The sequence below is a fragment of the Choloepus didactylus genome, chromosome 23 (genome assembly GCF_015220235.1).
Source record: "Choloepus didactylus isolate mChoDid1 chromosome 23, mChoDid1.pri, whole genome shotgun sequence".
Taxonomy (NCBI): domain Eukaryota; kingdom Metazoa; phylum Chordata; class Mammalia; order Pilosa; family Megalonychidae; genus Choloepus; species Choloepus didactylus.
The window spans coordinates 11019838-11046414 of NC_051329.1; the positions used below are offsets into that span (position 1 = coordinate 11019838).

Consider the following 26577-nt stretch of genomic DNA (forward strand, 5'->3'; position numbering starts at 1 on the left):
AAAGTGTGACAGTGTGTGGTCTACGTACTATTAGATCACAAAGGTGTACACCTCAGGGAAGGGGAATTGGAGGCTGGGTCTTGAAGGATGCATAGGAGTTCCAGGATAGGAGAAGGCCTCCGAAGCAGCGAGACCAGCCTGAGCAAAGACACGGGTGTGGAAGGGCCTGGGATGTTGGGAGGGAGCTGTGGACTGTGAGTAACTTCAGGTTTGTGGGGTGACCAGGGACAAGAGAGCACAGAGCCTTAGACACCAGAGCAAGGGGGTAGACTTTTTTCTGGAGACATTGGGGAGGCAATGAAGATTCCGGAGCATGGGGACAGTCTGATCAGAATGATCCCACTTACCTTGCACCGGGAGAGGCTCGGGATGTCATTCCCGAAAGTAAGGCCACCACAGACAGTTGTGGGACTCTTCCTAGTTAGCATCCATTTTCACATGTATTACAACAAATTTCCAGCAGGTGGCAGCCGAATGCCTTGAGAAAGAGGCACCTTTTTCTGATTTGCTGGATGCCCCGGCCCTGGGGGGGCCGTCCGTGGGTACATCCTTGCCCTCCATGGATTGTCATAAGGCTCAGCTCACGCTGGGATGCCCCGTGTGGGTGAGTCTGACCCCTCAGGATGTGGGAGCTCAACTTGACTCAATGTGACCCTGAGGGGAGGGGCGAGTCCCCATTTAACAGATGCCAGGACCCCGACGGGGCAGAGTCCTCGCACTCAGGCTTGCAAGCCCCAAATGTCTTCCAAATTGCTTGTCTAATACACGTTTCCATAAAATGTCTTTCAACAAATGAAGAATGTGGTTGACAAAGTAGCTTTTTTTAATGTGCTATTGTACTGTGGACATCTTTTTATGGTATCATTTTTCATTGCTGCGTGGATTCACCATCTTTTATTTAGCAATCTCTTGTGGTTAAACTTAAAAAAAAAAACAACGAAACTTTATTTTGTTGTAATTTATAAACTTACAGCGAGTTGAAAGAATAGTACAAACTCCCTATCCCCTACACCCAGATTCACCAGTTTTTAATATTTGGCCGTATATATGCTCTTTTTCTTTCACTTTCAACCACCTGAGAGAGTAGTTTCAGACATCGTGTCCCTTGATCCCTAAATACTTCAGGTAGTATTGCCTGAGAACAAGAAATTTCATGATGATACAATACTGTTATGGAACCAACCAGCTGAATTAAAATTTCCCCAGTTGTCCTGATGACGTCCGATTTTTTCCCTGTCCAGGATCAGACTCAGGATCATTTGTTGTACTTAGTTCCCGTATCTCTTCGACTCCTCCAGTTTAGCCCACTCCTCTGCCTTTCTTCGTCTTTCCTAATGTTGGCATTTTTTGAGCACTCTAGACCAGGTATTTTATAGATGGGCTCAGTTTGGGTTTGCCCAGTGTTTCCCCGTATAGATTCAGGCCGTGTGCTTTTGGCAGGTGTATCACAGGAGTGATGCCGTATCCTCGGTGCATGAATCAGGAGGCACGGATTGTTGATCTGTTTGATTACTGGTGATATTCACTTTGATCATTTGGTAAATGTATGCAGGTAGCTCAACTGTAAAATTACTGGTTTTCCCTTTGTAATTAATAAGTATCTTTGAAACCACATACATATCCGCTCCCTCATCAAACTGGCATCCACTAGTTTTAGCATCCACGATGATTCCTGCCTGAGATGGGACTAGGATGGTTGCAAAATTAGATGCTGCCAGTTCTTGGCTCCAACAAACAAGCCTGCCCAAAATGCATGTGTCAGTGCCAAACCGTAGTAACTACCCTCTCTGTCTGTCCGTGGCCTCCAGCCAGTCCCACCGAACCAAGGTCCTCGCCGTCCCCACCCCCCAGCCCCACGGAGCCTGAGAAAAGTTCCCAGGAGCCCCTGAGCCTGTCCCTGGAGAGCAGCAAGGAGAACCAGCAGCCAGAGGGCCGTTGTGGCTCCTCGCTGGGTGGCAAGACGTCCTTGGGCAGCCAGGCCCTGGGGGGCATCCAGGAGATGGTGGCCATGTCTCCTGAGCTGGACACGTACTCCATCACCAAGAGGGTCAAGGAGGTCCTCACGGACAACAACCTAGGTATGGAGTGGGGGGAGGGGGGGAGTTGAGGGTGCTGCCTCCCGCCCTGGCTGGCTCCTGGTGCCTTGGAAAGGTGCCTGCAGTGAGGCCGGGGCAGCAGGGTGCAGCAGAGCTGCCGGTCAGCCCTGGTGCGTCCAGACTCGGGGAGGCATCTGAATCTGGCCTGGGTCCCGAGGGTGGATAAAAAGGGCGGTGGATGCAGGTTTGATATTAACCCGGAGTCCCCAACCCGCTACTTGCAAAGCGTCCTTCCAAGAGGACGTAAGGGATCCCCAGGTCTCCAGTTTGACCTTTATCCAGGGCTGAAATCCTTGCCCTCTGGGGGCACAGAGGAGAAATCTGGGAGAAATCTGTCCTGGGGCCCTTTCCCTTTTTGGATCACAAACTCCTCCGAGACTTAGAGGCAGCTGTGTCCCCCTCCCAGAGGGATGCCCTGGAGCCCGAAATTTCCATTAGAATCTCTACTGTGAAAATAAAACATGTTCATTGTTTAAAAATGCCAAATATTACAGGAAAAAAGATGTTGAAAAATAAATCAATTTACTAAATCCACCCATTGTCTCCCAGTCACATGCCACAGTTTTTATGTGTCTTTGACACTTTTTTAACATAAATGAGAATATATATATGCCTCATTTTCTTTTTTTTCCTCTATAAATGATATTACATGCATATTATCCTATGCCTTGCTTTTTAAAAATCACTATTTGTGGGCATCCTTCCATCCGCATTCTTTTTCACTGGTACTCTGTCTTCCAGACTATGGCTGCACCACAGTTTTGGGCACTGATGGGCACTGTGCTTTTTCTAGCTTCATGACGCCTCTGACAGCGTGTCTGTGTGCATCTCTGTGTCCTCGGGCCAGTGCAGCCGTAGGATAAATTCCAGGCAGTGGAATTGCTGGATCAGAGGATATGCACATCCAGCATTTTGATAGCAACTGTCAAATTATTCTCTAACAGGGTGGTATAAATGTGTGCATGTGAATTTTGCAGACAATTTCAGGGCTCCCCTAGGAGAGAAAAACCTCTTAAATTGAAAAAGCATTTTTGTTGTTGGCCATGTAGCCACAGCCCCTCTTTGCAGAAAGGCCCCCTTCCGAGTCACGCTGGGTGTGTGTCCCTCATTGTCCCCGGATCCCACTTCTGAGCGGTGGAGACGGAGCCCCGGGGTTCTCGCCCGTGTCTGTGATCTGTCCCTTACCTCTCCGGGGTGTGGGTTTCTCCAGCCAGCCTGGGGTGACCTGTTGCTCTCCTCCCCTGTCCCCAGGGCAGCGGCTGTTCGGGGAAAGCATCCTGGGGCTGACCCAGGGCTCCGTGTCTGACCTGCTGTCCCGGCCCAAACCCTGGCACAAGCTGAGCCTGAAGGGGCGGGAGCCCTTTGTCCGCATGCAGCTGTGGCTCAGTGACCCCCATAATGTGGAGAAGCTGAGGGACATGAAGAAGCTGGAGAAGAAAGGTGAGACTTGGGCAAGGGCTGGCTGAGGCGAGTGCACATTCCCAGGCTGTCTTTTAGTATCATCTGTCCTGATACAATGAGCCGGGGTCGGGCACCGGCTGTGGGCCCCACCTCCTGCTGGTGAGATAAGGTGAGCAGAGGCGAAGGCATCCAGAGCACAGGGTGGAGTCACACGGGGATGCACGGACGAAGGTGTGGGGTCCAGCCAGACTGTGAGGGGCAGCACGGAAGAGGGCCAAGGCTGGGGCTTCGGTGTCACGCAGCTCTGTAGTTGAGAACTTGGCCTGCCACTTCCTGCTGTGTAACCTTGGGCAAGTTGCTTCCCCTCTCTGTGCCTTGGTCTATTTCACTGGGAAATTAGAATCAGTAGCATCTACCTCAGAGCACTGCTTCCAGGGTTAAAAGAGATGCAAATACCTTATTTCCTCCCTTCTGAGGCAGGTTTTTTTTTTTCCCCCACATTTGAATGACTTGGGGTCAAGGCGCCATATTATTAATGAGTACATTTAAACTAGTGTTCCCCAACGGCTGTTCTGAAATTCTGAAGTTCAGTGTCATCTCTGACAATTGAGAGAATGCCATACTGGCACCCATTATCTTTTAAATTCAGTTTTATTGGGATATATCTGCATACCATACAGTCATCCATGGTGTACAATCAATTGTTCACAGCACCGTCATATAATTGTGCATTCATCACCCCAATCTAATTTTCAAACATGTTCCTTATACCAGAAAGAATAAAAATAAGGATAAAAAATAAAATTAAAAAAAAAAGAACATGCGAATCATCCCCCCATCCCACACTATTTTTCATTTAGTTTTTGTCCCCATTTTTCTACTCATCCATCCATACACTAGATAAAGGGAGTGTGATCTACAAGGGTTTCACAATCACACTGTCTCTCCTTGTAAGCTACATTGTTATACAATCATCTTTAAGATTCAAGGCTACTGGGTTGTAGTTTGATAGTTTCAGGTATTCTAGCCATTCCAGTACGTTAAAATCTAAAAAGGGTTATCTATGTAGTGCATAAGAATGCCCTCCAAATTGACTTCTCAACTCCATTTGAAATCTCTCAGCCACTGAAGCTTTATTTCATTTTATTTTGCATCCCCCTTTTGGTCAAGAAAATGTTCTTAATCCCACAATGCCGGGTCCAGATTCATCCCTGGGAGTCATATCCTGCGCTGCCAGGGAGATTTACACCCCTGGGAGTCGGGTCCCAAGTAGGGGGGAGGTCAGTGAGTTCACCTGCCAAGGTGGCTCAGTTAGAGAGAGAGAGAGGGTCACATCTGAGCAACAAAGAGGTGCTGAGGGGGAGACTCTTAGGCACAGTTATAAGCAGGTTTAGCCTCTCCTTTCTGGCACCCTTTTTGAGGGTTTCCTACGTGCGAGGTGCCCTGCTAAGCCCCTTATGTACGTTAATCCAACCTCAGAATCAGGCAGGGTGAGCTGCTCAGCCGCGAGGTTGGAAAGATTTGCAAGGAGAGCAAGGAGGGAGAAGGACAAGGCTGTGAAATGGGTTCCCCTAAGTTTTGGACATGAGGGGCTCTGGGAGGGGCTGGCCAGTGGGGGGTGCCATGCCTCCAACCACGCCCCCACCCCAGGACCCTGCCACCCGTGGGGAACTGATCCGGGTCCCCGCGAGCCTCGGGTTCGCTCAGCCCTGCCCCCTCCCCTGTCTCAGCTTACTTGAAACGCCGCTACGGCCTCATCAGCACCGGCTCGGACAGCGAGTCTCCGGCCACCCGCTCCGAGTGCCCCAGCCCCTGCCTGCAGCCCCAGGACCTGAGCCTCCTGCAGATCAAGAAGCCCCGAGTGGTGCTGGCGCCTGAGGAGAAGGAGGCACTGCGGAAGGCCTACCAGCTCGAGCCCTACCCCTCCCAGCAGACCATCGAGCTCCTCTCCTTCCAGCTCAACCTCAAGACGAACACGGTCATCAACTGGTTCCACAATTACAGGTGCGGGCACCGGGAGGGGCCACAGGGCAGGAGAGCAGGCAGGGGTCTCGGCCAGACCCCCTTCCCCAAGCCAGGGTCCCCAGGGCGTCAAGCGTGGCCTCTGGGAGACGGGGAGACTGTATTGCCCAGTTTAGAATTAAAACACAGGCAAACCTGGATGTAAATCCCAGTCACTTCCCTTCCCCGAGCCTCAGTCTTTTCACCTGTAAAATGGAAACCACGATGGGATCTACTTCAGAGACTAGTCCTGAGGATCTGATGGGCTCACATATTTATATAAAATACCCTGCACATACTAAGTGGTAGGTTTTGGTGTTATTATTTTGTTTATTATTACTTTACTCAGCTTGCTTTGTCTGCCTCTTAAGAAGGGGCAAGGAATGGTTTGAGGACCCACAGGTACCCCCTGACATCCATCCACTCCAGGGGCAGAAGGACGGCCCTTTGACCCCCAAGGGAGAGGTAGAAAGAGGAGGCTGGAGATGGGGAGCACTCAGACTCTCCACTCTCTTCTGCACAGGCATCGGCATCAGACCTGAGTTCAAGTCCTGCCTTGGCTGTGTGACCTTGGGCAAGTCATTTTACTTCTCTGAGTCGCATCTTTATTTTACAAATAAGGATCCAAATTCTTACCCAACAATTGAGAATCAAATGGATTGAGAATCAACGGAAATAACTGTCTGTATATACACATGGTAAAATATTGCCTGTTATTTGGCTCAGACCAGAGTCTGCCCAACAGGCAATGACATAGTTCCTCAGAGCCTTACCCCCTTCTCCCAACCCCCCTGGGAGATAACGGAGACATCCTTTCCCCACCAATTCCCCACAAGAATTTAACATTTCATTACTATCCGACATATTTATTCAACCAATATTTACTGAATGAACACAGTGAGCCAGTCTGGAAACACATGGGATTCAAAGGCAGCATCTCTGCCATTAAGGGCTTACAATCATGAACCAGATGATTTCAGGACAACCTAATAAATACCATAAAACAGGAAGGAACAAGGGGTTTAGGGAACAAGGGATTCTGACTGGGGAAGAGATAGCATCTGAGCTGGGTTTTAAAGTATGAATAGGAGTTTGCACCAAGGAGTAGAGGGAATTTCACTGCCCAAAGAAATGATTCTCAAAAAGCTGTAATTACAGAGGGCCACTTTATTTCATTCAGTAAATGTTTATTGAGGACCTGCTCTGTTTTCTGAGCCAAGACAGACAAAATCGCTGCCCTTAGCAGCTCTTCCTAACCAACCGGGAAGGTCACTATTAAACAAATACTCGTATGAACGTATTATCATAAACTGCAGTGAGCTCTGGGAAGGGGAACAACAGTATTTGCTGAGACAAAAATCACCAGGGAGGCCCTGCCTCAGATTTGGGAGTCAAGAGAATGAAAAGACTAATTTATATCAAGATGCGAAGGACCTGAGCCTGGTATTTGGCATCTCCCATTTTATCGAGGGTCCAAAACTTGATCCATAATTTGGAAGTTCTAGTAGTGGAGCTTCAGGCATTGAGCCATCCCCAAAGCCCCCTTAAAGCCCTTCTCAGCGGAAACCACAAGGGCTCCCCACCGCCCCCACAGTGCTTCCCTGGGGAGGGGGCTGGGGGAGATGGCAAGGCCACTCCTCTGCGGGGACTGGTGACTGAGTGAACGGGGTGGACCAGTGACCCCTCAACGTCCCTCCAGGGACAGAGGGGAGGCCGGAGGGTGCAGGCCGAGCTGCTGGGCTCAAGGCCCTGCTCCAGCAGCCCGGGCCCGGTGTTGGTGGCTGTCCCGGCACCTCTTCCAGCCTTGCCTCCCTTGTCAGGGGGTGTGAGCAGTCTCCCCCTCAAGAGGCTATTATGAAAAACAAATTAAATCATTGCAGAAAGTGCTTGGCCCCATGTCTGACACATGGTAAGCGCCCATCATATGTTCCTATTTGTAATTTCTAATTCTCAGTATTATGTTAGTAAGGTGTAATTTCTCATTGATAGACATGGCAGAGCCCCAGCCTGGGGGTGCTGAGTAAGCCCCTGTAACGGTGGCCCAAGTTGCTCTGTGACCTTGGGCTGGTCCTTTAACCTCTCTGGACCTCATTTGCTATTAGGAGAATAATGTATGAGGTTAGACCCATTCCCACACCTTCCTGCTCTACAGTGTAATTTATGAGTCTGCGTCTCCCTCTGACCACAAGGAGGCCGTCGTAGTGGGAATGGGTTTTGGACTGGAATTTGGAGTCCAGGTTCTGGTGCCAGCTCTGCTCCTATGAGCCGTGGTGAACTGGGCAAGTCATTCTCGGCGTATGCCTCAGTTTCCCTTTCTGGGATATCTAAACATCCTTCCAGGAAAGAGGCAGGAGGTTGTTGCCGCTGAAGCCCAACAAAATACGTCTGGGTTTGACTTTGAGAAATGTTCTAGAACAGTGCTGTCCAATAGAAATATAATGTGAGCCACGTGGAATTTTTTATTTTCTGGTAGCCACATTAAAAAAATAAAAACAAACAGATGGCATTGAATTGTAATAGTATATTTCATTTAACTCAGGATGTCCAAAGTACAATAATTTCAACATGTAATCAGTATAAAAACATTACTAATGAGATATTTCACATTATTTTTTGTAGTAAGCCTTCAAAAGCAAGTGTGTATCTCACTCTTACAGCACACCTCAATTCAGACTGGCCACATTTCAGTGCTTGAGAGCCATGAGTGGCCATGGCTACTGCATGGACAGCACAGGCCTAGATCAGGAGCTTTGAAATCCAACAGTCCTGAGTTCAAGTCCCAACTCTGCCACTTACTGGCTGTGTGACCTTGGGCAAGTCACTCAACCTCTCTGAGCCTGGTTTCCTCCTCTGTGGCATGGGGATAATAACGGCACCCACCCTGGAGGGTTGTTGAGAGGACTGCATAAGATGATGCATGTAAAGGGGTTTAACAACTGGTGGACCCCAAGGAAAGTGGGTGGGGTCAAAATGCCACTCAAGTGGGTTGACCTGGAACCCCCTGCCCAGCCCCAGGCTCACGGCCGTCTCTGCCCCAGGTCCCGGATGCGCCGGGAGATGTTGGTGGAAGGGACCCAGGACGAGCCGGACCTCGACCCGAGTGGAGGTCCCGGTGTACTACCGCCAGACCACTCCCACCCGGACCCCACTCCGCAGAGCCCTGACTCTGAGGCTGAGGACCAGAAGCCCGTCGTGAAGGAACTGGCTCTTCATGGGGGCTCCAAGGAGAGCATCATGCCCTTGACTGCCCAGGACCAGGCCCAAGTGAGGGTCAAGCAGGAAAAGACAGAGGAGGACGCTGAAGAGGAGGTGGGCAGCCGGCCCCAGGACTCAGGGGAGCCGGACAAGGCCCCAGGGCCCCCCAAGGAGGAGCGCCTCGACCCCCTGGGTAACGAAGGACTCCCAAAAACGGCCCCAGGGCCCCTGCTTCCAGGTGGGACCACCCCAGACTGTCCCTCTCTACATCCCCCCGAGGAGAGTGAGGGCGGGGAGCGGCTTCACCCGGACCCTCTAAGTTTTAAATCCGCCTCGGAGTCCTCGCGCTGCAGCCTGGAGGTGTCGCTGAACTCGCCCTCAGCCGCCTCCTCGCCGGGCCTCGTGACGTCTGTGTCGCCCGTCCCCTCCTCCTCGGCCCCCGTCTCCCCCTCCCCACCTGGCGCCCCCCCTGCCAAAGTGCTGAGTGCCAGCCCCAGTGCCGACACCACCGGGGCCTTGCACCCTGGCACCAAGGGGAACCCTAACTTGCAGCGGCGGCACGAGAAGATGGCCAACCTGAACAGCATCATCCACCGGCTAGAGAGGGCTGCCAATCGGGAGGAGGCCCTGGAGTGGGAGTTCTGAGGACGGGCTGAGGGGGCAAGAGGACAAGGCACATAGCCCGGTGGCTGCTTTCCTGCTCTCACTCACTCTCCCGGACGGGGTGGGGGCGGGAGGGAGGAACTCATCCATCATCACGTGGAGAGCGATGTTATTCCGTTTACATTTTTTGTTGTAATCCTAGTTTTATGAAATTGCGAGTGAGTGGGTGGGGCAGGTGCCAGTGCCCCCTCTTTTGGGCACCCCCTGCCCCCAGGGAGCCCCAGGAATCCTGCCCGTCTCCTCCACGCTGACCTCCGCAGGAGGCAGAAGCAAAATGGCTCCACATTTTCACCTGAAAACTCCAAACTCTTTTAGGAAAAAATAAATATTTATAGACCTCTTTTAGATATTTTAATAAAGGATCCTTTGGAATTTATTCCCAGCCGATGCTGTTTTGATATTACAGAGAGTTATAAAATCAGGATGCTGTCACAACTGTTGCGAAGTATACACTGAAGTTGTGTCGTTTTGTTTTGTTTTGTTTTGTTTTGCCACTAGATGAGATTAAAAGAAGACAATTGTTCAAAGCCATCACAAAAAACACTATAAGACTGACCAAAATTTAGATAACCTTAGAACCGCGGTTTCCCCCCACATCTGTCTGTGAGACACAGTACATGGCTATTGTACTTCCAGAAACCATGCCGAAAAGAGAAAAGTCCAAAAGACTCTAAATGAAAACCTCAATGCCATGCGTCTCCTTCTGGTGGTCTGTTTTGCAGCCTCCATAACCCAGCATCCCGTGCCCTTGTAAATGTAGATCTGTGGGCTGGGCCCGACCGTCCTATACCTGGTGTAGCACGGCACAAAACAAACTGCTTACCTTCCCTCGACTTAGGAACCTGTGAGCCATGGAAATCAGACACCATCCATGGACAAGATGTGTTTCCAGATCCTTTGGAAAGCTGGGCATGGGGCAGGTGCTTGGAGGGGGGCGCTTGAGCCATCCCCAGTGTGAATTGTGGCCACGGGCCGGAAGTTTCCCTATTGGTATCAGCGTGGGCTTTCCAAAGCAAGACCATGGCCCCTGGCTTCCTCTCCTTGTGTTTTAAGAAAGTAACAGCGTTGGTCATTCCACAAGCACTGAAGCTTGGCACACAATGCCAAAAAGAGTAAATTAAACTAGAGAGCCCAACTCCCCTTCTCTCCATCTTCTCTCTCAAGTTGACGGTGGTGCCATTTCTAGACAGCGTTCTGCAACTCGAGTCCACATGGAACAAAGTGAGAAGGCCAAGTTCACCATAGCATGTCCACCGTCACCCAACCTGTAAGTCCACTCTCCCGCTTTCCAGCACATGACATTCAGGGAGAAGGGACCCGGTCCACCGACTCGGAGGAGCCTTTCCTCCAGCATCTTCATCATGATTTCCAGGGGAGATTTCCCAATTTGGATGAAACGGCCGCCATATTGGTTGTTGAATCTCTTTTTTGTTTTTTATTTCTTTTCCTTTTTCGAACTCTCCATGGAGAGGCTAAATTGGGTGACTCCCCAGCTGACTCAAGTGACAATGAAAAGGTGGCCAAAATCAGTGCCCAGCCAACGCCAGGGAGAGAGATGGCTGATGGGGTTCAAGGATGCAGCGAGTGTTTTGAAACCGTGTTGGCAAAACCCAGAGACCAGAAGGGGACAGATGAGGATCAACTCTCGTGCACCTAGCCCAGGCTGCAGTCTCCACACCCATCAAAAACTCAAATCCCAATGGAAACCTCCTTTTCCACCCGAACCCAGGCTATGCATCGAAGAGTTTTCCACTGTATACATTTTTATCCAGATGAAGGTATTTTTATATTTTGACAATAGGAAACAGTGACCAATTTTCAGAGTAATAAAACCTGGAACAAATGAACCATCTCGTTTTAGCCACCACCGCTCTGTTGCAATCAAGACAACCGTGGGGAACACACCACTTTTTACTGTCAAAATCAACACAGCTTTGAAATCCAGGCTTTCACATGGACTACGATTCTTAGAGAACTAAAAATTGGCTTTAGTGTGACGGGATTTGATTAAGCACTTAGTATACTCTTTTGAACACTGAAATCCTGTTATACTTAAAGCTAAGCAGACCCATGATCAACTTTGTCAGGTTCATGTCCTATAATGGAGAAAACAAAAAAACAAAAAAAACTACAAAACCGTTTCTATGAGAGATTGATGAACTTTGTTTAAAATTTTAACAAAAGGAACACGTTCTGTAAACGAGTCACTGAATACAGAATTGTATAATAATGCCTGGGTGTCCTGCTTGCTTTGTTCTGGAGCTGGGGTTGCAAATTTTGGATCTGATCTGGTGTTGTTTTTTAAATACTTAGTTTCCCAGTGTTCAAATATGGGGGCATGTCCAAAAATCTCGATTACTAGCTTTTCTTGAAAACCATAAGATTTGGCCACGCTGGACCCACATTCCATCGTGACAACAACCAGCCGCGGAATAGCCTCCCTTTTCCCACGGGGGCACGCGCGCCTGACTTGCCTCTGTCCTCACCCGTGCCACCTGCTCAGCCCCTGTGGGCATCCGAGTTGGTGATTCTGCCGTGGGCTCCAGCTGGGGCAGAGAGCAATGGAAGTGCTGGAATCCATTTTTCCCCTCGGTGCAGCAGGACGGATGCTGGTTAGACTCTGGGGCCTGGTACTCAGGAGCCAAGGTTGCGCCCCATGCTTAACTCGGTGGCCACAAGCCACGGTCCCAGTTCCAAGCAGTGTGCGAGCTGTGCCCACCTCAAAGCGGTGTGGGAGGGGCTGGTGCCCGCAGCCTCCTGCTGGGAAAACGGCAACAGGGGGCTTCCTGGTGACCACAGACATGGCATCAGCTCTCTCCCGGCTGTGTGACCAGGGCCTCGGTTCCCTCATCTGCTAAATGGGGATATCACGACAGAAGAATAACGTATGCAGAACACTCAGGACAGTGCCTGGTAAGTAAGCACCCAGTGAATATTGGTCCTTGTTATAAATAGGGTCAGATCCTTTCAACCCGTGATGGTGAGTTTCTGTGCATCAGGCCCCAGGAGGGTTTTTATTTCTGGACCACTAATGTAAGCAAGTCCCTGAAGCGGCACCAAACCTTACTCACCCGTGAGCCACGGGCACGTGGAGCCCCAAGACGGACCTTCCCCTTTGTCTGGAAACTTTCCGGTAGTCCCTCCTGTTTTCCCATGTGTTCTTGTGGTGGGGATTAGTGATTAATTACCTCCGCCTCAGTTAGGAGAATTGTTCCAAGCCCAGCAGGTCGACCCTGTGGGACTCCTGGACACCCCCATCCCAGGGAGGGGAGGGGGCAGCCGGTGAAGGCCAAGGCTCCAGCCCCTTGAGCCCTGGAGGTCCTGAGCTAGCCCATTGAGGGCCTGGCGTTTGGGGGGGTACTTCAGGCGGGCTCGGCCTTTCCCTGGGGTCAGGAGGAGAAGGATAGAAGGCTGCCTGGTATCAATCCCAGCTCTACCTCTTGGAGCTGTGTGACCTTGGAAAATGCCTAAACCACCCTGTGCCTCAGTTTCCCCAGCTGTAAAGTGAGGGCAACAGTGATGGCACCTTCCTCATAAGGTGGATTTTGAACCAAGGGTCACCAGGGGAGAGAAATGGAGGGACGTGCACGAGTGGGATGGGAAGGCAGGGGGATGCCTTCAAGGAGGAGGTGGTTTGGGTTGTTCACCCAGCTAAGGATTTATTGAGAACCTACTGTGCGCTTAGCCCTTCCTGGAAGAGAGGGCACCTCAGCTGAAACCAAAGGAGACAGAAGTTAGGGAGGGGCAGCCAGGCAGGGCGACACAGGGAAGAGAAGGCAGGACAGAGACAAGAGCAAGGAAAGGGGGCTGGAATTTGAGGCGGGGCAAGGAAAGGGGTCAAGCACCTTAGGGGCGTATCAGGAAACGTGCCTTTCACCTGCGGGCAGTGGGGAGCAATGGAGGGTGGCAGGCAGGGGGTTGCCTTGGTCACATTTGCACTTTCAGGAGGCTCCATTTGCCTGCTTTGAGGGAAACGACTGGCTGGGGGTGGGGAGCAGGGCCTTTCCCCCCACAAACGGAGCCTCCCAGGCCTTTCCTCCCCACCCCTGTCCTTCTTGTCTTCCTCCTGTGGGGCCACCCACCCCGCCTCTCGTCTCCCAGTGAAAGTGCAAAGCCAGCTCTCACCTGCCTCTTTAAGCTGATTGGCACCTGACTATTGGGGTGGGATTATTCTAAATAATTAGCTTGCCAAGGTCAACCAGGTGTGTGTTGCTATGGAAACTGGGCCGCAGCACGGGCTGCCCGAGTTAACTCTTTGCGAGCAGGAACCGAACACAAACTGCTAAAGCCACCCGTCCAAATCGATGGGGCAAGGACTCACTTAGAGGCACCAGCCGGGTGACCTTGGCTAAGGTCACTCCTTCCTCCAGGTCAGGATTTCCCCTTCTGCACCATGAGACGGGTAAAATAGTTGAGTTCCTTAATGGTCTGTGACTCTCTCTGCCCCGCTCAGGTGTAGTTGTTTACTAGAACTGCTGGCTTCCACCCTTGGCTTGGCTGGGTTTGAATCTCCACAGTCAGATGATCGTAGGGCTCTTCAGTGAGACTCAGTTTCCTCGTCTGTAAAATGGACAGGATTATAGTATCTCCCTGTATTAGTTGTCTATCTGCATGACAGAGTACTCCCCAAAAGTTAGTAGCTTGAAACAACGCACTTTTCAGGATCTCTGAGGGTTGGGAATTTGGGAGTGGTTTGACTGGATGGTTCTGGCTTGTGGGTCTGGTGAGGTTACGGCGAAGCTGTAGTGTCATCCTAAGGCTGTTCAGGAACTGGAAAATATCGGTGCCGGCTGTCGGCTGGGGGCTTCCGTTCCTCTCCAAACAGGCCCCCCCCCAAGGCTGCTTGAGTGCCCTCCCAACATGGCAGCTGGCTCCCACGGGGGCCCCCAGGGCCTGGTGTGGGAGGGACCTGCACAAGGGCGCCTTTGCCGGGAGGCGGGTCACTGGGGGCCCTCTTGCAGGCTGCCCCCCACGCTGCCTTCTACATTTCCTTGAAGATTAAATGGGTCCTAAAATTCCTTTCATCCTATGCAAAATGCAGTTTCCTTGCCCCACCCCTACCCCCCAACCTACTGACCCAGAATTCCTGGAATTGGTCCAGAATCTAAATTTTTTAAGTGCACCAGGTGATTTAGATAACAAGGAAAGTTTGAGAACCACCAACATCTCAGTAAATGGGAGGCAACTCCAATGCATTTCGTTTCGCTCCGCCCCCCGCGTGTGCCAGGCCCTGGGCAGGAAGCTGGCAAAGCAGAAGAAAATGGGAGCACGGGACAAAAGTTGGTAGGGTGTCAAGTCATAGCCAGCACTGTTGGGTGGAAGGAAAGAGTAACCCACTTAAAGAGGCACGAGTGGCGTGTTGGAGGCCCCAGGGGAAATCGTGGGAAACCCAAAGGCGGAAGCGCAGCCAGGGACGCTGCAGAGACCCGCTCCACCTGTGCGGGGCGCGCGCTCCGGCCCCGCTGCTTTTCCCGCAAGTCACTGCGGTCCCGGGATGGCCGCCTCGTCCGTCAGGTCTTGCGTTTAACGCCCAGTTAACTCACTTGGTCTCTGGGTCCCCAATTCAGAGCTCCCAGGACTCTGATCGGCCCGGTTTGCGTCTGGGGAGCCGCGTAAGCTGAGGGGACGCGCAGGGAGTGACATCTCCGCGCGAGGCCCCCGCGGACGCGATCTCAGCGCTCAAAGAGCTGCGGTCTAGAGGTGAAAACCTGGGCAGGAAGGGTCTGTGTGTCCTGCCCCCACGGCTCGAGAAGCGATGACAGCCCTGCTCCCCGACGATGAGGAGTGGGCGGGGCCGTGGGCCCAGGGCGAAGCTGTTCCCACCCAGCTGTGCCTCTTAGAACTGTGCCCCGCAGATGCAGCCCATCCTGACCCCACGCACAGGCGAGCCGGCTAAGGCCGCCCCTGGCCCCTGGGTCTGGAGTGGGCAACCGTTTTTAAACAAAAGAACAAATGGTTCGTGGGCCCACCTTTTAAAAATATTGTTCATCAGAAAATGCAAAATCTGCAGCTGGGGTTAAGCAGTTTATGACTTGTCCGTCGTAGAAGAATGTCGTTTCGGATGCCAAGACTTTAGAAATCCCGACAAGCAGCAAGAGCTTTTTCCTAACAAAGTCTGTGGAGGAGAAGGTAAGGTGATCTGGGGAGGGGAGCTGGCAGCGGGGGGGTGGACATATGATCCATCCACAGATTAGACAATACAAGGTGCTGTTTTGAAGAGAGGCAGGCTCATGTGGGGATGTGATATTCTTTCAATATTATTTAAGAAGAGAAGAAATGGAAGGCTTCTCCTGTCCTGTCTTGGGGAACCCACTCTAGCCCCACCCTGCACCCCACAGAGCCAGCAGCCCTCCAGTTAGTTACCCAGATCCACCCTCCTTAGAAGTGTCAGCTGCTGTCACTCAAGTTTATCCATTAGCAAACCTCTAGCTGCAAGTAACCGGAAATTCCCACCGTTAAAGTCAAAGCGTTAAGCAACAAGGACATTTATTATCTCAAGTAACAAGATGTCCAGAGGTAGGCCAGATTTCTGGGTCGGTTGATTCAGCAGCTCAAGGACATTTTAAGTGTGTGCCAACCTCAGTGTGGGACATTTTCTTTAGCGTGGCCTACTTGATGAGCCCAAGATGGTTTCTTCAGCTCCAAGCATCACAGACAACTTCCCCGCAAAGGAAAATGAAGGAGCTCTTTTTGTATCTCTTTAGAAGCAAGAAGACTATTCCCCTCATGTTTCATTGGGCAAAACTGGATCACACATGCCTTTTTTTAATGCAATTTTATTGAGATAAATTCACATAACATACAATCATCCAAAGCGTACAATCAGTTGTTCACAGTATTGTCATATAATTGTGCATTCATCACCACCATCAATCTTTGGACATTTAAAATAAAAATAAAATAAAATAAATAAAATTAAAATTAAAATAAAAAAGAACATTCAAAACATCCCATTTCCCTCTTCCCCCATTGTTCATTTACTTTTTTTACAATAGTTTTATTGAGATATATTCACACACCCTACAGTCATCCACAGTGTACAATTATCCACAGCACCATCATAACGTTGTGCGTTCATCACTAGAATCAATTTTTGAAACTTTTCCTTACTCCAAGATAAAAATAAAAGCAAAAAAAAAAAAACCCAAATCTTTCCATCCCCTCCATCCCACCTTATTCATCTAATTTTTATCCCCATTTTCCACTCATCTGTCTATACACTGGATAAAGGGAGTGCAAGCCACAAGTATTTCACAATCACACAGTCACATTGTGCAAGCTACATAGTTATACAATCGTCTTCAAGAATCAAGGTCACTGGGTTGCAGTTTGACAGCTTCATGTATTTCCCTCTAGCCATTCCAACACACTAAAGACTAAAAGGTGATATCTTTATAGCGCATAAGAACACCCTCCAGAGTGACCTCTCCATGTGATATCTCTCAGCCACTGGAACCTTATTTTGTTTCATCTCTCTTCCCCTTTTGGTCAAGAAGATTTCTTTGGGGAGCCCACCTGTAACCCCTGGCCTGAGTCCCTCCTTGGGGGGGTCTCACCTCCCACCTCAAGTGGCTTCTCAGAATAGTCTTTCTGACCACATACAGAATCCCCCGAAGACTGTTCAGGTAAAGACACTTTTCCCTAACCTTGTCATGCTCCTGGGAGGTTTTAGTCACCCTTAGACTTCTCCCTGAACATCTCCCCTGGGTCAAGGGCAAACACTGACATATTAATAGGTAGATGCACACTTAGCTGTCAACTGAATTTTCTCCCCTCCACCTTTCAGTTGGCTCAGTGGAAACATTCCATCCCTAAGAAGTCCGGCAGGTGAGGGCACACCTGTGACCCCCCCCCCCCCCCGCCTCGTCCCACCTTGGGGCTGTCTGTCTCTCCTGCTATTTCTCCATGCCCTGCAGTGGCTGTGGTCACCAATGCCACAGGCAGTGCAGACAAAGCCTGTGTGGAGAACCACTTCCCCAGCCCCTGTCGGCTGCCCACGGCCCCCGGAGACATGGAAGGAGTGACTCAGCACGCGTGCACTTAGTGGCATGATTGCCCCAACCTCAATAGTTTTCATTTCTTGGTCTTGAACTCGTTCTGCAGACCAGGGACTACGGGTTGCTCAGCTTAAGCCACATTTTCCTGAATGCGCTGATTTTTCCAGGCTGGCAAGGGAGACCTGCCACCAAGCTCTGAGTCCGTATTAGGGCCTAGTCCACCGCGCTGGACAACCTTGGGCCGGCCCCTGCCTTTCTGCCTTCTGGTCCCCCTTAGCAAATACCTGGTGTGAGCGCTGCCCCTGTGTTCCCCCCAACCCCACCAGTGCTCACAGCAGACATTACTAATCAATCCCAGGCGCATTCCCTCTGAACTTAGATTGGTGCCAGAATCCTCCTCACTCCAGGAACCCCCCCCCCGCCCCCCCGCCCCGGCAGCCACTAGCTGGTCAGTGAGAATCACCAGGCTTTGACTCTTCCCTTGCTATCCCGGAACTAGACCAATGCTAACGTCCCTCCCGACTCGGGTCTCTGCCCACACGTGACTTTCAGACCCTCACCTTCCCGCCCCTGCCCTCTGAAAAGGAACTTTGCCATTCAGCATCCCCTCATAGTCCTGAAGGCTCTGTCCTTTCACCACACGTCCCTGCTCCCTGCTCTGACACTTTCTAGCTGTGTGACCTTGGACAGGTTTCTGAACCTCTCTGAGCCTCAGTTTCCCCATCTGTAAAATGGGGCTGGCATCTGCCTTACAAGGATGTTGTGAAAACGTGCCTGGCAGAGCACAGGGCACGCGAAGCCCTCACCCACACCAGCCCCTTCCCTCACGGAGGCTGCTCCTGGCTCTGACATGGGGAGGGGCATGAAAAATGACACAACCAGCCATTCCTGGACAAACTTTTGTTTATTTTAGTCCTTGCATCTCCTCCCAGGCTGCCTGATCCCTCTCCCGCCACCCACCCAACCCCGGAAACAGCCTGACCCCATCTTGTGCTTTTGGAGGCAGGAACACCCCCCACCTTCCCACCCCGGGGGAGACCAGGGCCGCTGTACCTTTTGATTATAAACTGCACCAGACTGCGGGTAACTCCTGGCCCCACCTGCCGGGTCAGGCCAGACACGGAACTCGGAGGGAGTGGCGGGGAACATACCAGGACCCAGAGCACTGCTGGGGAGGGGAGGGCTTGCCGGGGGAAGGCGAGGAAGAGGCGAGATTCCCTCGGGGGAGACTTTGTATCTCCGCCCTGGGCTTTCTCCAGCCAAGGCTCCTGCCCCCTCTCCCTGGGGGCAGTACCAGCCGTCCCCCTGGCCAAGCCTGGATCTGGGCCACCCTGCCCCTTCCCCCCAGCCAACAGGAAACAAAAGCAAAGCACCCCAGGTGTTCACAAATGAAATCAAACCTGAAGCCCCAGCACACTGAGCCAGCAGTGAGCTAGTGTGGCCTTGATTGTAGATAAGTGTACACACACACACACACACACACACACACACACACACACACACACACACACACGTTCCCCAAGCCCCGAGGTCTCCAATGACAGCAGGAAGGGGGCCGCAGGGTCTGTCACCAAGAGGCAGCCTTCAGGGAAATAAAGGTTGGAGTGGAGGTGTCCTCAGGGGGTGCCCCATGTGGGACCTGAGGACTGTAAACATGACCCAGCTAGAGGGCCGGGGTGTCCCGAGCCCCCCGCATTCTCCCTGGACTAAGAGCGGGCACTGTGGTGAGTGAGAAGAACAGTGAAATAAGGAGCCAGCCTCTCAGGAGAGCAAGACCGGCCTCCCTTCTCCAGGCCTCAGTCTCCCCGTCAGAATATGGGGGGTGGGGACTGAGTCTGTGGGCTCAGGACGGGGGCTACGCAGGAGGGGGCTGCGTGGCATTGGAGGGAGGGGCTTCTGGAAGCCAAAGGCTTGGCAGCTCCTTATTTTCTGCCACCAGCTGAGCACCTGGGCCTTCCCTGGGCGGGTGAGTCAGCCCGGGGCCCCTCCTCCCTGGGTGCACCTGTTGGAAAGTTCCTGGCCCTCGGGGCCAGCTCAGGCCACGGCCACACAGTCCAGGGCAGGAGGTCCGATGAGCTCCCTGGGGCCCCACCCAGGCCGGGGACAGAAGAGCTGGCCAGGAGAGTGTGACTGGCACGCAGCCACCGATTGGGAGGGTGTGCACTACGGGCCCCAGGCGTGGCCCAGGGCCACCCCAAGAGCAGTGTGGCGAGCCTGGCAGGTGCCCAGCACCCCCTCAGTGCATGCTAACACCTCTGCCTGCATGCTGGCCCTCAGGGCCACCTTCAGCCCTTGCTAAGCAGTGAGCCGGGTGGCTCGGGCCTACTGCCAGGCTAGTTTCTTGGGAGGGGCCCAGAGCAAAGAAGAACTGGGCCCAGGTGCGGCGAGCCCATGGCCGGCCATTTCAGCCCAGGTGTGGAGACTGGGGCGGGGCAGGACTGTTTGGGCCTCTGTCTCTCTGGCTGCAGAACATTCCAGCCCAGTCACCGTCGGAGCTGTGGGCCCGGCCCAGGCCTGTGCAGGCAGCAGACTTCTCTGGGGAGCTTGGGCCACGCAGCTGAAGTACCCTCAGAGCCGGGCCTGGGCGGCTGGCGTTCCCTCACAGCCAGCCCCTCGGTCTACGGGGAGCTCACCCCAGCGCTGGATTCTCCTAAGAATCAGGTATGATGGTCCCCCAGAGCTGCGCCATCTCTAAGCTGAAAGCCAGCATCTTCTCACAGCCCAAGCCCCCCAGAGCCAGGCCCGGGGGCTGCCCTGCCCATGGCTCCCCACAGGGACCAGGCCCCAGGGCTCCTCAGGGCTGGGCCCGGCTCCTGCCCCACTGGCTCCTGAGGGCCCGCACCTCCTGCCCGTACCACTCGTGCAGCTGGGCGAAGGAGGCCACGTCCAGGGGCCCGATGGACGCTGAGGCCCGCCGGCGGGGTGGCAGCGGTGGGGGCTCGGGGCCCGGCCGGGAGGAGGAGGCGGCCGCGGGGTTGGCAGGCAGCTCGGCACTCCACACCGCACAGCCGTTCTCCTTGGGCGGCGGGAGGGCGCGGGGCGGGCGGCCGGGGCCCAGGCAGCCCCCTGCCCGCATGGCAGCCAGCTGCTGCTCCAGCTCGCGCACCACCAGCCGCAGGTAGTCAAAGCTGGCCCGCGACAGCGCCTTCACCCAGCCCTCCATGGCGGCCTGGCTCTCGGCGGCCAGCACGTAGGTGCGGGTCCGGGCCCCGGCGAAGCGCACGGCGAAGGCGAACTCCTCGGAGGCCTCCACCAGCTCCACGGTGCAGCCCTCCAGGACGATGACCCCCACGGGCTCGCGGCTGGCCGGGTCCTCGAAGTAGAACAGCATGTTGCCGCGCAGCACGAACCAGCGGCGGTGGTAGGCAGCGTGCCGGCCGCCCTTCTTGTACAGGAAGCCCACATTGTCGGCCGGGGCGTCGCACGTGGCATAGGAGGCCAGGCTGCGTTCGTTCAGCTTCATGGCGGCGAGGCTGGGGCCTGGAGGGGAGCCCGGGGCCCACCCCGCCAGAACAGCCGTTATTCACTTGGCGGCCACCACCCGCTGCCCAGTACCCCACCGAGACCCTCCTGGGCCACCACAGCACTCCAACATGCCCATTTCACAGAGGGGGAAACTGAGGCCCACAGAGCAGAAGCGGCCTGCCTACGCAGAACCTGGACTCGGACCCTAGTCTGACCGGCCCCAGAAGCCATGCTAATCACCATCCGGCTGTCCTGTCTCCCCTAAAATAACATGCAGGGTTCCTGCTGCCTTCCAAGCCTTTTAGCTACATTAACTCATTTAGTTCTCACAGCAAACCTTAGGTGACAGGGACTATGGTTCTCATTTGACAGATGGGGAAACAAAGGCACAGAGAGGTTAATCACTTGCCCAAGGTCACCAAGCAGATGGGGCAGAGTTAAGATTCTGGGGCCCACTGTTGCCCTCATCCTCTGGGGCACAGAATCAGCACAATTGGTCTGTGCCCCAGAGGATGAGGGAAACAATGGGCCCCTGAATCTCCCAGCTCCCAGCTCTCCTGGTTCTGTGACTCGGCCTTGATTTACCCACCCATAAAGTGGGGATACGAACAGAGCTTACTTCAGAGGGTTGCAGGGACTTCATTCATTCATCCAGGATTTATTAAGCACCCACTGTGTGCCAGGCACTGTTCTAGGCACTAGGTATGCAGCCTGGACAAGCTGGAGAAGGTGCCCACCCATGGAGCTGATGTGCTAAGGGCGAGGGCCCGGGAAAGGAGCCGACAATTAACAAATGAATCCATGAAGTACGTCTGCCAGATGGGCTGAATTACAGTGGAAAAAAGTAAGGCATGGAAGGGGGTCTAGGAGATAAGAGGGGCACTGGTGATTGTAACAGGTGGGCAGGAGGCCACACTAGGTGACAGCTGAGTGGACTGTGTGCTCACCTAACTTAGAGGGCTCTAATGCTATGCACTTGACACGGTGATTTCGTCCACGTTCCCCAAGGGGCACATGACCAGGGCAAAACTGGCCAGGTAGGACTTAGGGGCAGGTGGCACGTGGGTCACCAAATGGCCACACCTTCCCCTGGGGTTTCCCATGGCCAGACTTGGAGGACCCACCTCATGCTCCCACTTTGCAGCCTCACCCTGAGTAGGACGGTAGCTACATTCTCCAAGGTGTATAAAGTTCCTGGAATGCTGTAGGCGCTCAATTAATGTTCCTTCCCCTGCCTGGGTGATGCCTGATTCAGGGCCAGTGGAATGAGGTCTATGTGGCAGCCTCCCTGGGTGCAGCTGGCCACGGTGGGGCCCAGCCAGGCCACCTGACCCAGGACACAGAGCAATTGCACCAAACTGAATCCTTGGTTTCCTTGCCACCTCGCGTCATCGGCCTAGGCAGTCAGGGAAGGCTTCCTGGAAGAGGTGGCAGGAGCGATTATTTAAAGGCAGAGTCCAGCCTGTCCCACCCTAGCAACCAAGCCAAGGCCAGAGCCCCCAGAGGCTCGGGTGTTTACTCCCTGCTCTGTCCCCCTGAGCTGTGTGACCTCAGAAACACGCTGCCGCTCTCTGAGCCTGTCTCTCCTCGTGTAAAATGGGACTCATGTACTATCCTCTGAACAAGTCCCACGTGGGCCCTGGCCCCATTTCTCCCAGGAACCTCCCATGCCCTTCCCCATCTCCCTCCTACCTCTTCGGCCACCGCTCACCTCCTGCCCTCTGCCCAGCTCCGGCCTCGGGTGCTCCTCTCTGGGTTCAGATCTCAGCTCTGCAGCATCGGGGCTGTGTGACCCTGGGCCAGCCATTAGGCTCTCTGGGTCCCTGTTTCTGCATCTGTAAAACAGGATCATAACAGCACCAGGTCAGGGTTGCCATGATGATGAGACAAGGACTGTGCAGACGGTGCTGGTTCAGCAGTGCGAGCTGGTGACATCCTTCTCCTCGGCCTCCCCAAAGGCTCCCCACTGGCACTCCCTGTCTCAGCAAACAGCCCTTGGCTTCTCCCTGCTAACCTCATCCAAATCAGAGGCCTACCTCCCATCCACTGTCTCTCCCCACTCTAGGCCCCCTTGGCCGCTCGCCTGCATGGCTGCAGTAGCCTCTTCGTTCTCCCTGTCTCCGCCCTGGCCCACCTCCCTGTCCGTGACTCCCCAGGACCTCAGGACCCCCTCCCTCAGCCCACAGGCCCAATCCGCCTCTCCAGCCTCCCCTGGGCTCCTGGCCTCTGCCCCCGCTGTGGCCTCCCCCAGGAACACCTCCTCCAGGAAGCCGCCCCTGACTGCCCCAGAGCGTCAGGTACCTCCCCTGGGCTCCCAGCGTCCCTCAGGTTCTCTGCTCACAGCAGCGATCATGCTGGGCACCCGCTCAACCCCTCCCCACGCGCTGTGCATTAGAGGAGGCGGGGACGGGTCTATGCACGCTGGAGCTCACTCGGCCTCCACTGCCCAGCATGAACTCCAGAGACACGCATGGCCCAGAACCGGCCCAACCAAGGGACGTGGGGAAGGGCGATGGCACTGGGACACAGGGCAGGATGTGCCGAAGGCCCCACAGGACCCACATGCAGCTCAGGTTCTCAGAAAAGAGAGGTGGAAATCAGGGATGAGAGGCCTCAGTGCAGAGCAGAGCTGCAGGCAGGAAGGCAAGCCGGCTGGGACACAGGGGGACGCCGGGCGGGTGAGGACCGAGTGCAGGGATCAGGGTGGGCCTGCAGATGGGCAGCCAGCTGAACCGGCCTCTCGTCTTCTCCCCATCTGGAGACTCCCCATTTGTCCAGGTGCCAAGAATGGGGACTGTCCCCTCAAATGAGGAGAGAGAGGGCAGGCGAGGCCCAGAGCCAGGCTCCTGGAAAGCCCTCCTGCCCCAGGCTCACTCTTCAGCCCTGCCCCGGCTCCCCCAGACTACTGGATGGGGCCTAGCACTAACTGAGCACCTACTGTGTACCTACCCACTCTCGCCCCCATTATGGCTTCCCTGGGCCAGAACAGGAGCCCCTTCACTTCCTCACTGCCGCTCCCTCTCTGGCCCCAATGAAACCCATTCCTCACACTGAAGGATCCTGTGAAAACAAAGTCTAATCACATCCCTCTTCTGCTCTAACCTCTCCCATGGCTCCCCGTGGCCTCCAAGTTCCTTCCCCAACGCCTTTCCCCCTCGCTCTCTCAGCTCCAGCCACGCTGGCCTCAGATACCCCGAAACAGTCCAGCTCAGGGTCTTTCCCGTCACTGTCCTCTGGGCCTGGAATGCCCTGTCCCCACCTTCCCCTGGCCACCCCCTCATCCTTCAGCCGCGCCTGGCTGTCCCTCCTCAGAGAGGCCGTCCCTGACCACCCCTCCCAGTCACTCTCCTGCACCTGAACCTGAAATTACCTGGGTCATTCTCGCCTGGGGTTTTCCGCCTGAATGCCGGTGCCCGTCCTCAGATACCTGTTGAATGAATGAAACCAGTTATCTTTTGAAACCTCTCAACGGCTCCATGAGAAAGGGTTTGTTCTCCCCCAACTCACAGGTGTGGAGACTGAGGCACAGAGAGGTTAAGTAACTTGCCAGAAGACACAATGTGAGCCCAGAATCCCAAGCTCTGAGCAACCAGCCCAAACAGGACACTGACCTTGGGAGTCTGCCCACCCCATTAAAGCCCAAGGAGGAGCAACTTCTTCACACTTGGCAGCCCCTGTTCTCCCTACTACCCAGAAAGGGGCACAGGACCCCTGGCCATGGCCCCTGCCTCCTCCAGCCCAGCAGGACCCGGCTCTAGCCTCGCCCAGAGGCCGATTGGGGTGCCTGGTCCCGGCTTATCTGCACAAGCTATTTTCCAAGGAGTTCAGAGTCCACTTCAGGCCCTGCTGATGATTCAGCAGCCCGTGCCCAGGAGCTGGGGGCCTGGCCCCCGGGGCTCTGCTCCTAGTGCCAAGCTCTCACCTCTGCCTGTCCGGGCTGGAGGACCTTGGGCAAGTCACTTCACCTCTCTGTCAAATGGGCCCTGGAGAGGGTTCAGTGAGTTAAAACTAGGAAAGCCTCTTAGTCAATGATGGAAAAGGGGCCAAAAATATTAGGTGCCAAGCTCAGGATTTTCACAGCCTCATCTATAAAATAGGAACACTAATATCCATCCCTCCGGAAGGGTCGAAATCATTAATGCTGAAATGACATTTTGCAAAAAATGCCAGGGAGGTAGTGAGCGCTCAGGGAGGGAGCTGTCGGAAAGGCAAATAATGAGCCCAAGGTCTCCAGGGACACAGGTGGCCCATGACCCAGGACTCTGGGGAAACTGAGGCATGGCATTCTGGCACTCGGGGAGGGCTCAAGGAAAGAAGCCACAAGGGACTGGGGCTGGGTCCTGCTGCCCCCCAGGTGGCCCGGGCGTGGGGGCTGCCCGTCTTCCAGCAGTGGGCATGGGGGAAAGGGTGTGGCAGGCACAAGCTGAAAACCATGTGCTGAGAACCCTGAAGTGCCTCCTGTCCTGAGCTGCCCTCGGCAGTGACCACAGGGGCTCCAGCACCGCGACCCGGTGCCTATGGCAGAGGCTGGGTCTCCAAATCTGGCCCTGCCCCTAGCTGCCCCCTGCCCCTTGGTGTGTGGTGGGGGGGGGCGAGTCCCCGGGGGTTGGGCAACGCAGATGTGAGAGTCAAATGAAGGTCTCGCCCGCAGAGCTGTGCGCAGCGGCGGGGGTCTCTTACGGGGGTCGGGGGGTCATGGGCAAGTTCGGCGCTGGCCGCTGGGGTGCCCACTGGGGAAATGACCACTGGGGGGAGTCGCAATAGGAGGAGCCCGGCGGAGTCCCCTGCAGGCGGCCGGGAGACCCCCGGCCCAGGCGGCCCGCCCCCCGCCCCGCGCCCCCTGGCAGGGCGGTCTTACCTCGCGGCCCAGGCCTAGGGCGGCGGCGGCGGGACGGGAGGCGCGGGGCCTGGGACCACGGCCCGCGGTCCGCTCGGCTGCGGCGACGGTGGCGGCGGCGCTTTGTCTCCCCGGCGGCCGGGCCGGCGCAGCCGCGGAGAGGGAGGCCGCGAGCGAGAAAGGCGGGGGCGGCCGGACAGTCGGCGACCCGAGGGCGGGTGTCTTTAACCCTTCGCGGCCCAGCCGCGCCGGTCCCGCCCCCACGATCGTCCCGCCCCCGGATTGGTCAGCCCTAACCTGGCACGCCCCCGGATTCGCCACTCCCCCTGTGGGCCCGCCTCCTGAAACACTTCTTAAAGGGACGGAGACTGGTTCACACATTCCCAGGCCCAAACCCGGGAAAGCGCGTTGGAAAGCGAATTCACAATGGAACTCTAAATGTATCATAGACCTAAGCATAAAAATTCAACTATAAGACTTCTAGAAGGAAACAGGAGTAAATCTTGGTAATCTTAATATAGACCAAGATTTCTTAGATAGGACTCAGAGAGCTTGAACCATACAAAGAAGAAAAAAGAAAAAGGAAAGAAAGAAAATGAAAAGTTGACTTGTTGACTTCAACAAGATTGAAAACTTCTGTTCTTCAAAAGATATCGTCAAGGAAATAAAAGTGAGCTACAGGCTAAGAAAAAATATTTGAGTACGTATGTGTGACAAAGTACTTGAATTCCAGATATATACATATAACGAACTCTTACAACTCAGTAATAATGAGACAAACAACCCAATTTAAAGAGACAAAAGGTTTGAACAGATGTTTCACGAAAGAAGATATATGGAAAAAAAAAAGATATATGAGTGGCTAAAAAGCAATAAGAAGATGCTCAGCATCATTAGTCATCAGAGAAATGGAAATTAAAAC

The 26577-nt window shown here is 54.1% G+C and overlaps 2 protein-coding genes across 12 annotated transcripts in view; one reads left to right on the forward strand and one right to left on the reverse strand.

Moving 5' to 3' along the window:
• The window catches only part of CUX2 (cut like homeobox 2), a 219403-nt gene extending 207845 nt beyond the window's left edge, over nucleotides 1-11558 (forward strand). For all 3 annotated transcript variants that reach the window (XM_037817332.1, XM_037817333.1, XM_037817334.1), the window contains exons 19-22: nucleotides 1809-2078; nucleotides 3348-3536; nucleotides 5228-5501; nucleotides 8537-11558. In XM_037817332.1, coding sequence (XP_037673260.1) covers nucleotides 1809-2078; nucleotides 3348-3536; nucleotides 5228-5501; nucleotides 8537-9338 — 1535 coding nt within the window. In that variant the 3' untranslated portion in view covers nucleotides 9339-11558. The remainder of the gene's footprint in view (nucleotides 1-1808; nucleotides 2079-3347; nucleotides 3537-5227; nucleotides 5502-8536) is intronic.
• Nucleotides 11559-17951: 6393 nt separating this feature from the next.
• PHETA1 (PH domain containing endocytic trafficking adaptor 1) lies at nucleotides 17952-25848 on the reverse strand. 9 transcript variants are annotated; one of them, XM_037817358.1, is made up of 4 exons: nucleotides 25677-25848; nucleotides 24189-24245; nucleotides 22511-22653; nucleotides 17952-20833 (listed from the first exon to the last, which is right to left on the reverse strand). In XM_037817358.1, the coding sequence occupies exons 3-4, from the start codon at nucleotides 22623-22625 to the stop codon at nucleotides 20148-20150; spliced, it is 801 nt and encodes a 266-aa protein (XP_037673286.1). In that variant the 5' UTR covers nucleotides 22626-22653; nucleotides 24189-24245; nucleotides 25677-25848; the 3' UTR covers nucleotides 17952-20147. The 9 variants fall into 9 exon arrangements, 8 of the variants coding, with proteins under 8 accessions (XP_037673286.1, XP_037673285.1, XP_037673287.1 ...); XM_037817357.1 differs by having other exon boundaries at nucleotides 24173-24245; XM_037817359.1 differs by lacking the exon at nucleotides 25677-25848 and adding an exon at nucleotides 24326-24949.
• Nucleotides 25849-26577: the final 729 nt, after the last annotated feature.

Bases quoted from the DNA above. Each gene is read 5' to 3' on its own strand.
- PHETA1 (XM_037817355.1), bottom strand. From the start codon at position 22,670: ATGATCCTGTTTTACAGATGCAGAAACAGGGACCCAGAGAGCCTAATG. The intron at 20,834-22,510 runs GTAGGAGGGAGA...GCTCCCCTCCAG, and splicing joins GGTGAGCGGTGGCCGAAGAG to GCCCCAGCCTCGCCGCCATG.